The sequence below is a fragment of the Piliocolobus tephrosceles genome, chromosome 7, assembly GCF_002776525.5.
Source record: "Piliocolobus tephrosceles isolate RC106 chromosome 7, ASM277652v3, whole genome shotgun sequence".
Classification (NCBI taxonomy): domain Eukaryota; kingdom Metazoa; phylum Chordata; class Mammalia; order Primates; family Cercopithecidae; genus Piliocolobus; species Piliocolobus tephrosceles.
In genome coordinates this window covers 147,089,145-147,104,388 of record NC_045440.1, presented here as the reverse complement: position 1 = coordinate 147,104,388, position 15,244 = coordinate 147,089,145, and the positions used below count along the sequence as shown (strand labels likewise).

The following is a 15,244-nucleotide window of genomic DNA, read 5'->3' as shown; positions in this document are numbered from 1 at the left end:
ACCAGCGCAGAAGCAGGAGGGCGGGCAGCCGCGAGGACAGAATGAGCAGTGAGGAAGGCGGCGGGCGCGTGGAGACCGACGAGTTCGCGTTGGGAGGCGCTGCTGAGCCTCAGGGCGGTTCCGCGCCCGGCACAAGGTTTGAGCGGCCGATCCCGGTCGGGAGCAGCGCAGGGTGGGAGCCGCGGAGCCTAAGAAGGCGGTCTGGCCCGAGGCGACGGCGCGGTGTCCCGTTTCCTGCCACCGGAGGGCGGCGCACGCTGGGCGGGCACACTGCGGCGGACCCGGGATGGAGGCGGCCCCGGCCCCCGCGAGGGCGAGTGGCGCAGGGCAGGGTCTTCCCGAGAGGCTACGCACCCGGGCGGCGGGCAGGTGGAGCACCAGGAGGTGGGCGAGAGCCGGGCGCGGCGGGAGGGGCTTGGGCGTGTCGCGGGTCTGCGCCGAGCACTCACAGGTGAGAGCACACGCGCACACACACACGTGCACGCACCTGCACACGCGCACAAGCACACGTGTACATGACATGCAAGCGCGCCCACACCGAGCGTGTCCCGGCCCAGGGCAGCCCCTGCCAACAGCTCACCCGCTCACCCCCAGCGGGCGCGGGACGCGCGGGCTCTCACCTGGATGGGCCTGTGGGCTCTCAGCCGGCGCCGGCTCCCTTGCCTGCTGGTCCGCTTTCCTCTCCAGCGGGCGGTTCTCCCCGGGCTTCCCTAGGGGAAAAGGACCTTCAGTGAGCTTGGGGTGAGAGGCCCCCATACCCATCAGTCTCAAGAGACACTTATGGGGCACCAAAAGGGCCATGCATCCTGGCAGACAGGGAGCCCCCCACCCGGGCCTTCCCCCGAGGGAGGCCCACGGACAACCTTAAGGAGCACGGGCTCCTCCAGCAGCACATACTCCACTGCACAGCGGGCCTCAGGGAGGCACAGACGAGAGCCAGCCAGCAGGAACGCACCCAGGCTCTTGTGGGCCAAGAATGGGCAGGTTGCATCTCTGCTAGGAGGACCCTGTGGGCTGGCAGTGCTGCCTGCTGGCCCTGCCCCACCCTTGACATTGTCCCCCACCTTGTGCCACGTCCCTCCCCCAGGCCCTTCCCGTCTCTGTGTGTCCAATTCGGCACTCCCCTGGCAAGTGGCTGTCCCTCTGCTCCTGAGCTTCTGGGGCTAGGACTGAAGAGGAGCCGGAGCGCTGCTCCAGGCAGGGTTGGGCCAGGCAAACCAGTCAGGCCAGTGTGACTGAACCAGCTGGGATGGGGCCCTGGGCGTGGGTGTGAGTCAGTGGCCGCCCCGGGCTGGGGAAACGCTAGGGAGGAGGCCACCTGGAGCCCACCCTCCCAACAATAACTCCAGAGGACGCTGGTGTTTGGGGCTAGCCGTGTACCCCCACATCCGGCCCCAAGACCCAAAGGCAGCTCTGATCCAGTCAGGCCCTTGTTGCAGTGTGCAGGACAGCCAGCCCCCAGGCAGGATGGCACCAAGAGCCCCGGCCGCACCTCCATGACCGCCAGGACTTTTCTCTGGGCCCCACATCCGTTCACAAAGTGCCATGCGGGCCTTTGAGGGCCCAGTCTCTCCCGCCAGCCACAGTGCAGTGGCCCAAACCCTGCCCTAGCTCCCACTGTGTCCCTGGGTCCTTTGTCTCCACCAAACACCACGGGCAAGCCCAAACCCCAGCGGTGCTCCTGTGAGCGTGCTAGCTGCTCTGGAGCCCTCCGGAGTGCGTGGGCTGGGGGTTCCCATGGCCAGCTGGGCTCAGGTTGTCTGTGGCCAGGGAGGGTCTGGGCCCTGAGGGTCAGTGTGGCCAGGATGCAGTTCCCTTGACCAGCTGTGGGACGGGGGTAGCTGGGGTGGGGCGGGGGCGGTGGGCATTGGTGCCGCCCAGGGCAGGACCAGGCACGCCCGTTGCTGTGCACAGCCGGCGCTCTGGCTGCTGCGCTGCCTCCTCCAGCTTCTCAGCCTCCCTCCCAGTCTCGCCAGCAGGGCCTGCGGCCTGTAAAACCCTGAGCCGCCGTGTCAGCGCGTTAGTCAGCCTTGGCCCAGGCGAGCCACCACGCCACGGAGTCCCTATAAACTCCCTGGTGTGGCCCAGCCCCACCGAGTGGGGTCAGTGAGGCCCACAGGCAGAGCCAGAGTCCCGAGCTGCGGTGCTGCGGGCACCAGCCAAGAGGCAGGACCTGGAACAGGGGGCCGAGCCTGGCGTGGGAGCACACAGCCACTGTGGCCTCCAGGGACGCCCTCTGAGCTGGCCTGAGGCCGGCCAGTCGATGAGCCAGGGCCCTTGGGGAGCAGACACCTGGTGAAGGAGGCGCTGGATCCAGGGCCATGTCTGGGAAACGAGGTCGAGTTCGCAAATCCCGGGCCAGGAGGGCAGGCAGGGCCCAGCCGGCAGCTGGGCAGCAGGGCCCTGAGGTCGAGCCCCCGCCCCTCACCCCAGGGGGCCCTCAGGGTGATGTGGGGGTGGCCCCTAAAGGGCACGTGACCAGCATCGAGCCAGCACCTCAGGGACACCCCAGGGTGGCCAGGCCAGAGCAGCCACAGGCAGCCTCGAGGCCGGTGCCAGCTGCTGCTCCAGGGTCTGAGCTGGTGCTGGTCCTCACTGGGCACATGGAAGGCTGTGGAGCAGGGGGCCCCATGCCGGCCCTGGGCCCTGAACTGCTGAGGCTCCATGAGGTCCAGCTTTGCCTGGCCCAGGAGCAGCTGCTGCTGGAGGACCGATGGAGGCAGGTCCAGCTGCAGATGCAGCTGTGGCGGGAGGAGCAGCTGTGGCTGCAGCAGCTACAGGAGGAGCAGCTGTGGCTGCAGCAGCTGCAGGAGGAGCAGGCCTGGGTGCACGTGGAGGGGCTGCAGCTGGCCATGGCCCTGGAGCAGCTCCGGAGTGAGGGCCTCGAAGCACTGCAGACCCAAGGCCAGGTAAGGCCTGGATGGGGTGGCAGGGAGGGGACCTCGGACCGTTGTGTTGGCGTGGTGACCACTCCAGCAACCTAGGGATGCCTGTGGAGGGCCAGGAAGCCAGGCTGGATGCAGGGCATCTGTGGGCCCATCTTCACATCTGCCAAGTGAAGCTGGTGCCCGCCACACAGGGCACTGCAAGACCAAGGGACAGCAAGCCTGCCCAGGCTGGCCCAATGCTTGGTAGAAATGGGCACTGAGGGCAGATACTTGTTCAGGGACAGAGGTGTCCCTGCAGCAGACCCAAGTATGCTGGGCCAGAGCTGTCCAGGGCAGTGTATGGGCTGTGGTGCAGGGCGAAGGCCTGGGTGTGCAGTCAGTAGGTAGCAGAACTGAAGAGCACAGCCCCCACCTACGCAACCCAGTTTCCTGGCTGGCCTGCTGGTCTGCCTGCCCTGCCCCGTTTATTGGAGTGCAGCGTACTCAGGGCTAGAGACTGCGGAAGCAGCATGCGGCGCCTGTGCCCATTATCCTCATTCCAGGAGGGCTGCTGGCCTCAGACGCAGCTGGGGCTATTTTGGGGAACTCGGATCTAACCCCAGCCTGGTGTGGAGGAGTGGTCACCGTCATCCCACCTGCTCCTGTGAATCTGGGAGCTCTCTGGCATCCAGGGGTGTTAGGCCAGGCCCACTCTAAGCAGAGGGGCAGTCTGGGGAGCAGGATGGGGTACTCTCTTAGTAATCACAGACCCCAGCACAAGCCTGGGTGCTGAAGGACCCCAGCTCTGCAGCCTGGAATGTGTTCACAGCCAGCACAGAGAATAAATGGGAGTTGGGGCAAGGGAGTGACAACAGTGAAGGCAGGGTGGGGGGACTGGGGGAAGTCCCCTTCCCGACCCACAGGAAAGCCCAGCCCAGGTGAGCTGTCACCATCCAACCTGGAAGTGACTATGGAGAAGGTGACTGGGAGCAAAGCGGCAGGCAGAGGGCAGCACAGGACGGCCAGATGGAGCAGAGTCAGAACGGAACACATATTTAGACTGAGAATCCCCAACTTGGACTCAAGCCCTCCTGTTTCAAAACCCATTTTTGGCCACCTAGGCCCCTCCCGCTGCCTCCTACCTGCTTCCCGTCTCCGTGTGCTCCGAAGCTGGGCTCTGAGCGCTACCCCCAGGCCCCCACCCCAACCCCAGGGGTATAAGATTCAGGCTCAGGCCGGGCGCGGTGGCTCAAGCCTGTAATCCCAGCACTTTGGGAGGCCGAGATGGGCGGATCACGAGGTCAGGAGATCGAGACCATCCTGGCTAACACGGTGAAACCCCGTCTCTACTAAAACCTACAAAAAAAAACTAGCCGGACGAGGTGGCGGGCGCCTGTAGTCCCAGCTACTCGGGAGGCTGAGGCAGGAGAATGGCGTGAACCCGGAAGGCGGAGTTTGCAGCGAGCTGAGATCCGGCCACTGCACTCCAGCCTGGGCAACAGAGCGAGACTCTGCCTCAAAAAAAAAAAAAAAAAAAAGATTCAGGCTGGGCCGGGCGCGGTGGCTGAAGCCTGTAATCCCAGCATTTTGGGAGGCTGAGCTGGGCGGATCACCTGAGGTCAGGAATTAGAGAGCAGCCTGGCCAACATGGCGAAACCCCTTCTCTACTAAAACAAAAATACAAAAATTAGCAGGGCGTGGTGGCGCACATCCATAATCCCAGCTACTCGGGAGGCTGAAGCAGAAGAATCACTTGAACCCAGGAGGTAGAGGTTGCAGTGAGTTGGGATTGCACTCGACTGGGCAACAAGAGTGAGACTCCGTCTCAAAAAAAAAAAAAAAAAAAAGATTCAGACTCAAGGCCTGAGATGAATGAATGAACCCTCAGTCAGTCACACCTAATCCCAACTCAGAGATCCCGAGAGCCACTCTTGGAAGAAGGGCTCTCCTCAGAGGGGGTGTCTCTCAGTGGCTACACAGAAGGTCTTACAGGTCAGTGTTTGGGTGACAGTGCCCTGGAGGTCAGAGGGTGCACTCACCAGCACTGGCTCTCGGCTTGGGCCCAGGGTGGAGCGTCTGCCACTTCCCAGCTGCAGCTTTGGGTCCCCCCTTCTTACTGTGCATTCTCCTGGGGGGTGGGTAGGGAAGGACCAGGGAGGGGGTGCTCAGAGTGGCAGAGGGCGGGGCAGAGGCAGTGGTGAACAGGGCACACCACGGGGGCCTGAGTGGATAACAGCAGGAACATGGGCTCCCCCGAGGCTTCCCAGCTGGTGTCCTGTCTGCCTGCCCGCCCCAGGTGTGTGCCCAGAAGCTTGAGCCGGGATGCCTGGCAAGAGCACTTGGCCACATCCCATCCCCCTGGCCGTGGCTTGCCTGCCCCTCCGCCCCAGGCTCAGCCCATCCCGCCAGGCCCAGGATCTGGAGTCCAGCACTCTTCTCACTGCCCCAAGGTGCTGGGTTGCCAGTGGGACGGTCTTTGTTCTCACCACAAGCATGAGCACGGCCCTCTCTGCTTAAGCCTCCATGCCTCTCCACTGCCCTGGGAACCCAGCTCACCCCTGAGCCTGCTCCCCAGCCCACCCAAGGCACTCACCCCTCCACGCCCTCAGACCCTATGTGGTCCTGGCCTTGGCAGATGTGTTGTCAGGTCCTGGAGTAATACCCCTCTCCCTAGTCCACACAGCTGACCCCCAAGTTCATTTCCCTGGGAGGCTCCTCCTGCCTGCCCCAGCCTGTCGGGGTCCTCCCTGGTGCCCCATGCCCCTCACACGCTGCAGCACAGTTGCCTGGGCACTGGTCTGACCCCCCACCCATGTTTCCAGCATACTGGTACCAGTGGGATGTCACTGAGTGTCTGGGGAAAGAACAAATGAAACTGGGAGTGACCCTGAAAACAGAAAATAGGATCACATGGCAAGAGGGACAAAGAGAAAGGTGACTGATACCATCAGAAAGGGTTCAGGCAGGGCCAGTCCTTGGGGTGGGAGTGGCAGGGGTGAAGGTTTGGACAGGTTTGGAAGGTTTGGACAGGTAATCCAGTGCAGGGCAGGGCCTAAGTGGAGGGAGAGGCCCTAAGTGAGGGCCTGAGGGGTATTTGGGGGTACTGGAGCACCCAGGGGCAGCTCGGGGTGGTGTGTGGGGGTTGCTGTGTACATGCGGGGGCGTCTGGTATGTGAGGCTTGGTGTGCACACTGGGTCCCTTGAACGTGTTGGGGCTTGGTTTTCGCTGGGTCCCCGAGTGTACACCCAGGGTTCTGTATGTGTGAGGGAGGTCCCCTGGTCTCTCAGAGTCAGTGTGAATATGGCACCCCTGTTTGTGTGTGGGATCGGTGTCTGAGGGATCTCATATGCAGGTGGGGTTCCCTACGTGTGCGGACGTCAGCATGTTCGTGGGTGACTGGAGTGGACAGGACTGGGTGTGCTTGTTGGGTTCTGTCTTCCTGAGGAGTCTCCTGTGCTTGGGGGTTGGTGTACACGAGGGACAGGTCATTCAGGGTCCGCATGTGCATTGGGGGGTCACTGCAGCAGAGTCCCCTACAAGTGTGGGCATCGATGTGAAGGGATGAGGGAGAAAGATGGGGGACCCCAGGTACTTGTGGGCATCAGTGTGTGTGTGTGGTGGGGGTCCGGGCCTGGGGGTCCTCTATGTGGGCGGGGTCCCCTCTACGTGTGCGACGCTGGTGCGGTGGGAGACCGGTGTGTGGTGAGAGGATCCCCTGTGCTTTCGGGGATCCCAGACCCGGCCCCGCCCGGGGCTCGACGCCGCCCCAGCGCCCTCACCTGCCGCACCTGCCTTTACCAACTCGGCGAGGAGGTCAGAGCTCCGCCCCTTGCGTCGGGCTGGCTCGTTTCCTAGCGACTGAGCCGGAACTTCCGAGTCACCCCAACTTCCGGGGCGAGGGTCAGGGGTCAGGCTAGGAACTTTGAGCCTGGGGTCAACAGTTGGGCTCCTGGGGGTCGAGGGATTTGAAGTGGGGACCTCACGGTCTCCGGCGGTGCTGGGTCGGGGTTTCTGGGCACGCGGCCGCAGGGCACGGGCGGGTCGGGGCGGAGGGTCGGGGCGCGGGCCGGGGGCGCGGACCGGGGCAGGCGGCGGGGCCGCGGCGGGCGCGGGGCGCAGGAATGCGGGCGCGCCGCGGGTGGGGCCGCTCCGCCCCCAGGTGCTGCCCGGGCAGGCAGGAGGCAGGAGCGACGGGCGGGGCGGGGGCGGGCGCGTGAATCAGGCCGGGCGGGCCGCGGCAGGGAGTGGCTGCTGGACCGACCGGACCGCGAGGCCGCTGGGCGGCGGTCGGCTCCTGCTGCCCCTGTGCCGAGACCCCGCGCACCTGGCCAGGTAGGGCCCCCCTCCCCCGGCCCGGGCGGGACGAGGCGGGGGCGGGCGCCCCTCGGTGCGGTGCCACCTGGGCTACCCTCGCGCCTGCACCTGGGCTGGGGCCGCGCGACCCAGAGAGGGGCGGAGGGAGTGGAGCGCGGCCGCGTGCGCGGGGCCGGGGCGGCGGGGCAGCTCGGACAGGGGGCGCCGCTGTGCGGATATGGACGCGAGCGCCCTCGCACGACGGCGGCCCGAGAAGAGCCGAGTGGGAAGCGGCCCGGGATCTGGGTCGAGCCTGCCTGGCCGTCCGGACTCGCTGCCGCCCTCGCGGCCTAGCTGGAGTCTGGCTGCTGGGCACGGCCTGGACCCTTCCCTGGGGACGCCCGCCCGGGCCGCCGTGGACTGGGGTGGCCAGGGTGCGGCCTGGATCCCCGCGTGGCAAGCAGGGCGAGTGACGGGAGGTCTGCCCGTAGCGCCCACGTTCCAGGGGTGGGTGGATGGGGCACCCAGCCGCCGCAGCCGCGAGCTCGTAGGGTGCACTGACCCCGTTGGCGGCTGGGGTGCCCACCCCGCAAGCTATCACAGAGCGACTTCCGGTCTCTGAGCCCTGTCCTCTGCACCCCACCTTTCCGCCGCCTAGAGCCTCCGCACCCTCCTGCGCCTATCGGAACTTGGCACAGGCTCACCCCACTTTGTGTAGGAACTCCGGATCCTTCCATGGGGTCCTCATTCCAGATACTCAGGAACCCCACTTCCTGCCAGGGTGGAGAGGATGGGGTCCTTGAAGGCCAGCTGAGGGCCCTGACTTACAGTCAGAGGTCAGGGGTCAGCAGCAGAAGAGTGGATTCGTGCTGAGTCATTGGCCATGGGTGGGTTCCGTGCCTTCCCTCCCTTGGGCAGGCGTTTGGTAGGCAAATGTGTGGGCACGCAGGCCACTGGGGTGCTCCATCTTGGGCTTGGGAGTGTCTGCGGCCCCGTCCATAGCCCGGGAGACACGTACCCATGAAAGGATACAACGTGAGGAATGAAGCCACTGGAGGTCTGGGCATCACCCTGTGATGACGAGGGGTGTCTGCTGGGAGGGCTCCTGGCGACGGGGGATTCCACAGTCCAGATGATCCCTGCCCCCATTACACGCAGCCTAGAGCCTGGACGCTGTGTGGATATCCCTCCCCCGTGAAATCCAAAGGGACAGTGGGGGCCCTTTCTAGAGTGTCCCCCAGCGTCGGGAAATGCCCTCAAACAAAGTCAGCAGGGTTGTTCCCCCTGCCCTGTATGGTCAGACACCACCCCTACAGCCAGGCTGGCAGTGGTGAGTGGGCGTCCCAGCCCAGCCAGACAGGCCTACACCTCACCCCCATGTGGTTGGCCTCGATCGGCCCCTGGCACAACCAGAACAGTGTGCCCTAACCAGCCCCATATGTCAACCATGAGGACAGTGCCTCAACAAAGAAATGTTGGGACAGCTTCTCCCAGGCCAGTTGGTATCTGGGGCTGTTGAGTGGTACCAGGTATTTCCCATGTCCCAACTCCATGTCACCCCCAGGGGTACCAGGCAGGATGGCGGCCTCCTGACCCCAACATTCTCAGCCTAGTGGCTCTGGCTAGCACCCATGCAGTCCAGCTGGCCAGCGCCCATCCTGTCAGCACCCCAGGGCACACTCCTTTGTCTGGGCTGAACCACCTTCTCAGCCAGGGCCAACATTCGGGAACCTGTGTGCTAGGCGGGGATAGGTGTCCTGCCTCCCTCTCCAACCCGAGGAGCAGTGGGATGGGCTGAGCAGTGCCTAGGGTTCTCCTTCCAGGGAGAGGTACCCAGGTAGCTTGGTGACCCCATGTGCGTGGGCCCTGGGTGCTCCCCATCTGACACCTTTCTGGAGGGGTCAGGCACCCTGCAGGGACCCTTTGGAGAACAGAGTGGGCTGTGGGGCAGCCAAGTATGGATAATGGTGGGGAGCCCAGGACCTGGAAAGGTCCCTGCTGTCATGGACGGGCTGGTGGTGACAGGACTCTGAGCAAGTGGAGAGGCAGATCTGGGCGATGTGGAGTGCAGGGCCCTGTGGGCACCCAGGGGTTGTGGTCCAGGGAGGTTTTATCTGAGAGGGACAGTGACAAGAAAGGTCAAGGGAAGGAGAGGGGCTGGTAGACAGGGACAGAGTCTAGGGGTCAGTGTTGCAGGGCTGGGCAGTCATAGAATGGGCTGTGGGAACCCAATTGTGAAACCCTGAGGATGGGGAGGAGGTGTGGCCCGGGGCTATGCATGGGGCTTAAGGTTGCCATTCCAGGAGGAGGGTGGTCACAGCCCTGTCTGCTGCGCTCACCTTGGCTAGGCATGGTGTCTTGTGGACCTTCAGCTGTGTTGTGCAGTAGAGGTCGGCCAGAGAGGTGCAGTGACCTACCCACGGTCTCCCAGGCAGTCAGGGACAGACACATGGCAGCATGGGTGGCACCAGCTTGTCCAGTAGGCACAGTGCCAGGGGCCTGTGAATGTCTTAAGAAAAATGTGAATACTATAATGATGAATGCAGCCTGGATTGTTTGTCTTTAAGCCAACAGTCATAAAATGTTTTGGGGGGGGATTGGTTTTATTTTCATTTTTTGTAGCGATGCGGTCTCACTCTTATCACCTAGGCAGGAGTGTAGTGTCACAATCATAACTCATAGCAGCCTCCAACTCCTGGGCTCAAACTTTCCTTGTCTCAGCTTCCCAAGTGGCTGGGACTGCATGCACACACCACCATGCCTGCCTGATGTTTAAAACTTATTGTAGAGATGGGGTCTTGCTGTGTTACCCAGGCTGGTTTCAAACTCTTGGCTTCAAGCAGTTCTCCTGCCTCAGCCTCCCAAAGGAAGGAGAGACAGGGCTGGGACACCTGTGCCCCACCCTCTACCAGTGTCCCCTCAGCTCGGGGCATCCTACAGTCTGGGTTGCCCTCTGTGAGCCTGGCTCGGCTGGTGTCCTGGAAGGCTTCCTGGGCATGGGCTAAACTTCAGCCTACCCAAGTCACTGACAGCCCCTTCCACAGTGTGTCCATGCTAGAGGGTAGGAGTGGTCCCAGTGCCCCCACCCCTAGTCATGTGTCTCCCTGCCCCTCCAGACCCCTGGCCCCAACATGGCCCGTCGCTCCCAGAGCTCCTCGCAGGGGGACAACCCGCTGGCACCCGGGTACCTGCCGCCTCACTACAAAGAGTACTACCGCCTGGCGGTGGATGCACTGGCCGAGGGTGGCTCGGAGGCCTACAGCCGCTTCCTGGCGACTGAGGGGGCACCGGACTTCCTGTGCCCTGAAGAGCTGGAACATGTGAGCCGACACCTTCGGCCTCCACAGTATGTTACCCGAGAGCCACCTGAAGGCAGCCTTCTCGACGTGGACATGGATGGATCCTCGGGTACATACTGGCCAGTGAACTCAGACCAGGCCGTGCCTGAGCTTGACCTGGGCTGGCCTCTGACCTTCGGCTTCCAGGGCACCGAGGTGACCACCTTGGTGCAGCCACCACCTCCTGACAGCCCCAGCATCAAGGATGAGGCCCGCAGGATGATCCGTTCTGCCCAGCAGGTGCGCCATCTTGGGCTCGAGGGTAGTGGGGAGGGGCCTGGGCTCAAGACACCAGGGTGGAGGAGACGCATAAGCATACTCAGCTTGGGTGAACCCTGAGCTCCAGCTGGAGCAGGGGTTCCTGGCAGCAATCTTCAGGGCTGCCAGGTCCACTTGCCCATGGTCATGGCCAGTGCCCAGAAACTCGGGCTCTGAGATGGGTGGGCACCGCACCAGCCTGGGTTCATTGTTCAGATAATTACCTCTCATCCTGCCCGGTGGCCCTTGGCCAGCTGAGGGCTTCTAACCCTCACCAAACAGCTAGCAGATGGTGGAGGGTGCATCAGGTCCAGACGCTAAAGGCCCGTGACTTTCTCCCCTGCCCATGGCAGCAACCCTGTCCCAAGGCAGAACTGGAGCCTGGGACTCAGCCCTGACAGCTGTCCTGGAGTGGGGGCAGCTCAGCCGTCGGTAGGGCGGAGGGAATTTTGAGGTACCCTTGTCGTGGCCCCATACCCCAAACTGGCCCACCCTCGTCCAGGGTTCTCTGCCCTCCACCTGCCTCGGCTCCCTCCTTATGGCCAGCCACTCCACACTTCTTCTTCTGGTCCTGTGGTCCCTTCCTCCTACCCATCTTCCAGACGTGGCCCCACTGCCTGGGATGGACTAACTTGCTTCACAGTAGTTGTGGGTGATCCAGACGCCTCCCGGCCGTGGAGGGGAGGCTGGACAATAGTGTGGGGACAGCAGGGGCCTCTCCTCTCTGTCCTGACCCGCCCCTGCAGGTGGTGGCTGTGGTGATGGACATGTTCACTGATGTGGACCTGCTCAGCGAAGTGCTGGAGGCCGCCGCCCGTCGCGTCCCAGTCTACATCCTGCTGGATGAGATGAACGCGCAGCACTTCCTGGACATGGCCGACAAGTGCCGTGTCAACCTGCACCACGTGGATGTGAGTTCCCGGGAGTGGGAGATTGGGGAGGACCGCTGGCAGAGATCTGACTCCCCTCCCTCCCCAGTTCCTGCGGGTACGGACTGTGGCGGGCCCCACCTACTACTGCCGCACTGGGAAGTCCTTCAAGGGCCACGTCAAGGAGAAGTTCCTGCTGGTGGACTGTGCCGTGGTGATGAGTGGGAGCTACAGGTGCGCCCGCGAGGTTCCCTCACCCCCTTCTCTGGGGCCTCCTCCTGTAGCCCCAGCACCCCCTTTCCACACCAGGGCCCTCCTTGCCAGGAGCCCTTGTCCTGTAGCCCCCTGCACAGCCTAGCAGGGCCCAGGTCCTTGCAGACCTCACATCCCTGCGTCCTCCCCGCCCCACCCGATGCCCACGGGGCTGCAGTGCCCTCGCTCCAGCTCGGTTTGACTCTGGCCCTGACCCCCCACAGCTTCATGTGGTCCTTTGAGAAGATCCACCGCAGCCTGGCACACGTGTTCCAAGGAGAGCTGGTCTCCAGCTTCGATGAGGAGTTCCGCATCCTCTTCGCGCAGTCCGAGCCGCTTGTGCCCTCGGCCGCGGCCCTGGCCCGCATGGATGCCTATGCCCTGGCTCCGTATGCCGGGGCCGGGCCCCTCGTGGGCGTCCCTGGGGTCGGGGCGCCAACCCCTTTCTCCTTCCCGAAACGAGCGCACCTCCTGTTCCCGCCACCCCGGGAAGAGGGCCTGGGCTTCCCCTCCTTCCTCGACCCGGACCGCCACTTCCTGTCGGCCTTCCGCCGGGAGGAGCCTCCGCGGATGCCGGGGGGCGCACTGGAGCCGCACGCGGGGCTGCGGCCGCTCTCGCGACGCCTGGAGGCCGAGGCCGGGCCGGCTGGGGAGCTCGCGGGCGCGCGGGGCTTCTTCCAGGCGCGGCACCTGGAGATGGACGCCTTCAAGCGGCACAGCTTCGCGACCGAGGGCGCCGGCGCCGTGGAGAACTTCGCGGCCGCGCGGCAGGTGTCGCGGCAGACGTTCCTCAGCCACGGCGACGACTTCCGCTTCCAGACCAGCCACTTCCACCGCGACCAGCTCTACCAGCAGCAGTACCAGTGGGACCCGCAGCTCGCGCCGGCGCGCCCGCAGGGCCTGTTCGAGAAGCTTCGCGGGGGCCGCGCGGGTTTCGCGGACCCGGATGACTTCACCTTGGGCGCCGGGCCCCGCTTCCCGGAGCTCGGACCCGACGGGCACCAGCGGCTGGACTACGTGCCGTCCAGCGCGTCCCGCGAGGTGCGCCACGGTTCGGACCCCGCCTTCGGGCCCGGACCCCGTGGCCTGGAGCCCAGCGGGGCCCCGCGCCCCAACCTGACCCAGCGCTTCCCATGCCAGGCGGCGGCGAGGCCTGGCCCAGACTCCGCTCCCGAGGCGGAGCCGGAGCGCAGGGGCGGGCCCGAGGGGCGGGCCGGGCTGCGGCGCTGGCGCCTGGCCTCCTACTTGAGCGGATGCCATGGCGAGGATGGGGGCGACGACGGCCTGCCGGCGCCCATGGAAGCGGAGGCTTACGAAGACGACGTGCTGGCTCCCGGGGCCCGGGCAGCTGCCGGCGACCTGCTCCCCTCAGCCTTCCGCGTCCCTGCAGCCTTCCCCACGAAGGTCCCGGTGCCAGGCTCGGGCAGCGGCGGCGGCAACGGCCCAGAGCGCGAGGGCCCGGAGGAGCCCGGCCTGGCCAAGCAGGACTCATTCCGCTCGCGCCTGAACCCCCTGGTCCAGCGCAGCTCCAGGCTGCGTTCCTCGCTCATCTTCAGCACGTCACAGGCTGAGGGCGCAGCCGGGACTGCGGCGGCCACAGAGAAGGTGCAGCTGCTGCACAAGGAGCAGACGGTCAGCGAGACGCTGGGGCCCGGAGGAGAGGCCGTACGCTCCGCGGCTTCCACCAAGGTGGCGGAGCTGCTGGAGAAGTACAAAGGCCCAACCCGCGATTCCGGCGGCGGCGTGGGCGCCATCACCGTTGCCAACCACAGCAAGACCGTCGTGTCCCAGGCGTGGCGGGAAGAGGTGGCGGCCCCAGGTGGCGTGGGTGGCGAGCGCCGCAGCCTCGAGAGCTGCCTCCTGGACCTGCGCGACTCCTTTGCGCAGCAACTGCACCAGGAGGCGGAGCGGCAGCCGGGAGCCGCCTCGCTCACCGCGGCGCAGCTGCTCGACACGCTGGGCCGGAGCGGCTCCGACCGCCTGCCCTCCCGCTTCCTCTCTGCCCAGGGCCGCTCAACCTCCCCGGAAGGGCTGGACAGCCCTCTGCCCCTGGAAGGGCCCGGGGCGCACCAGGTGCTCCATAATGAGCCAAAAGGGAGCCCCACCTCGGCTTACCCTGAGCGGAAGGGGAGCCCCACGCCCGGGTTTTCCACTCGAAAAGGAAGTCCAACTACAGGATTTATTGAGCAGAAGGGGAGCCCCACCTCAGCCTACCCCGAGCGCAGGGGCAGTCCGGTGCCCCCAGTGCCGGAGCGCAGGGGCAGTCCGGTGCCCCCCGTGCCGGAGCGCAGAGGCAGTCCGGTGCCTCCCGTGCCGGAGCGCAGGGGCAGCCTCACTCTTACCTTCTCCGGGGAGTCCCCAAAGGCCGGGCCCGTGGAGGAGGGGCCGAGCGGCCCCATGGAAGTCCTGCGCAAAGGCTCCCTGCGCCTTAGGCAGCTGCTGAGCCCCAAGGGCGAGCGGCGCCTGGAGGATGAGGGTGGCTTCCCAGTGCCGCAGGAGAACGGGCAACCTGAGAGCCCACGGCGGCCGTCACTGGGCCGGGGTGACAGCACAGAGGCCGCCACAGGAGAGGAGCGGGGCCCGCGGGCGCGCCTGACTTCAGCCACGGCCAATGCCTTGTACAGCAGCAACCTTCGGGATGACACGAAGGCCATTCTGGAGCAGATCAGCGCCCACGGCCAGAAGCACCGTGCGGTCCCTGCCCCGGGCCCTGGCCCTTCGCACAGCAGCCCCGAGCTAGGCCGTCCACCGGCTGCTGGCGGCCTGGCCCCGGATATGTCCGACAAGGACAAGTGTTCAGCCATTTTCCGCTCGGACAGCCTAGGGACCCAGGGCCGGCTGAGCCGCACGCTGCCAGCCAGCGCGGAGGAGCGCGATCGGCTGCTGCGCCGCATGGAGAGCATGCGCAAGGAGAAGCGCGTGTACAGCCGCTTTGAGGTCTTCTGCAAGAAAGAAGAGGCCAGCGGCCCTGGGGCAGGGGAAGGCCCCGCGGAGGAGGGCACCAGGGACAGCAAGGTGGGCAAGTTCGTGCCCAAGATCCTGGGCACGTTCAAAGGCAAGAAGTGAGTCTCCTGGCATCGCTGCCACGGTCACCCAGAGCCCCCACGGAACAGAGAGCCCTACGCATGGGTTCGAGCAGAGGCTGTCAGGCCATAGCCACTTGGAGCTTGGCTGAGTGCGCCAGACCTCAGCTCCACTGGAGGCTCACCTGGCAGCTGCTGTCTCTGCCCCTGGCCTCCCCAACGCGGGGGCTCCAGCCCCTTGCCACCAGTGCCTTTCCCCTGTCAGCACCTTCTCTGCACCGTCAGCCTTGCGTGGCGCAGCGTCTGGCTCCACCATCTTTTTGTGCCTTAGTCCCCCCCCACT

The 15,244-nt window shown here is 65.2% G+C and overlaps 1 protein-coding gene across 5 annotated transcripts in view; it reads left to right on the top strand.

The window, feature by feature from the left end:
* Positions 1 to 7,357: 7,357 nt before the first annotated feature.
* Positions 7,358 to 15,244, top strand: part of FAM83H (family with sequence similarity 83 member H) — a 9,557-nt gene continuing 1,670 nt past the window's right edge. The window contains exons 1-5 of one of the 5 annotated variants that reach the window (XM_023188318.3): positions 7,361 to 10,739; positions 11,504 to 11,668; positions 11,736 to 11,860; positions 12,103 to 14,138; positions 14,172 to 15,240. In XM_023188318.3, the coding sequence (XP_023044086.1) occupies positions 10,293 to 10,739; positions 11,504 to 11,668; positions 11,736 to 11,860; positions 12,103 to 14,138; positions 14,172 to 14,944 (3,546 nt within the window). In that variant the 5' untranslated portion in view covers positions 7,361 to 10,292 and the 3' untranslated portion in view covers positions 14,945 to 15,240. Of the gene's footprint in view, positions 10,740 to 11,503; positions 15,241 to 15,244 lie in introns of those variants that run through there. The other 4 variants (XM_031935934.1, XM_031935932.1, XM_031935933.1 and 1 more) reach the window with 4 other exon arrangements.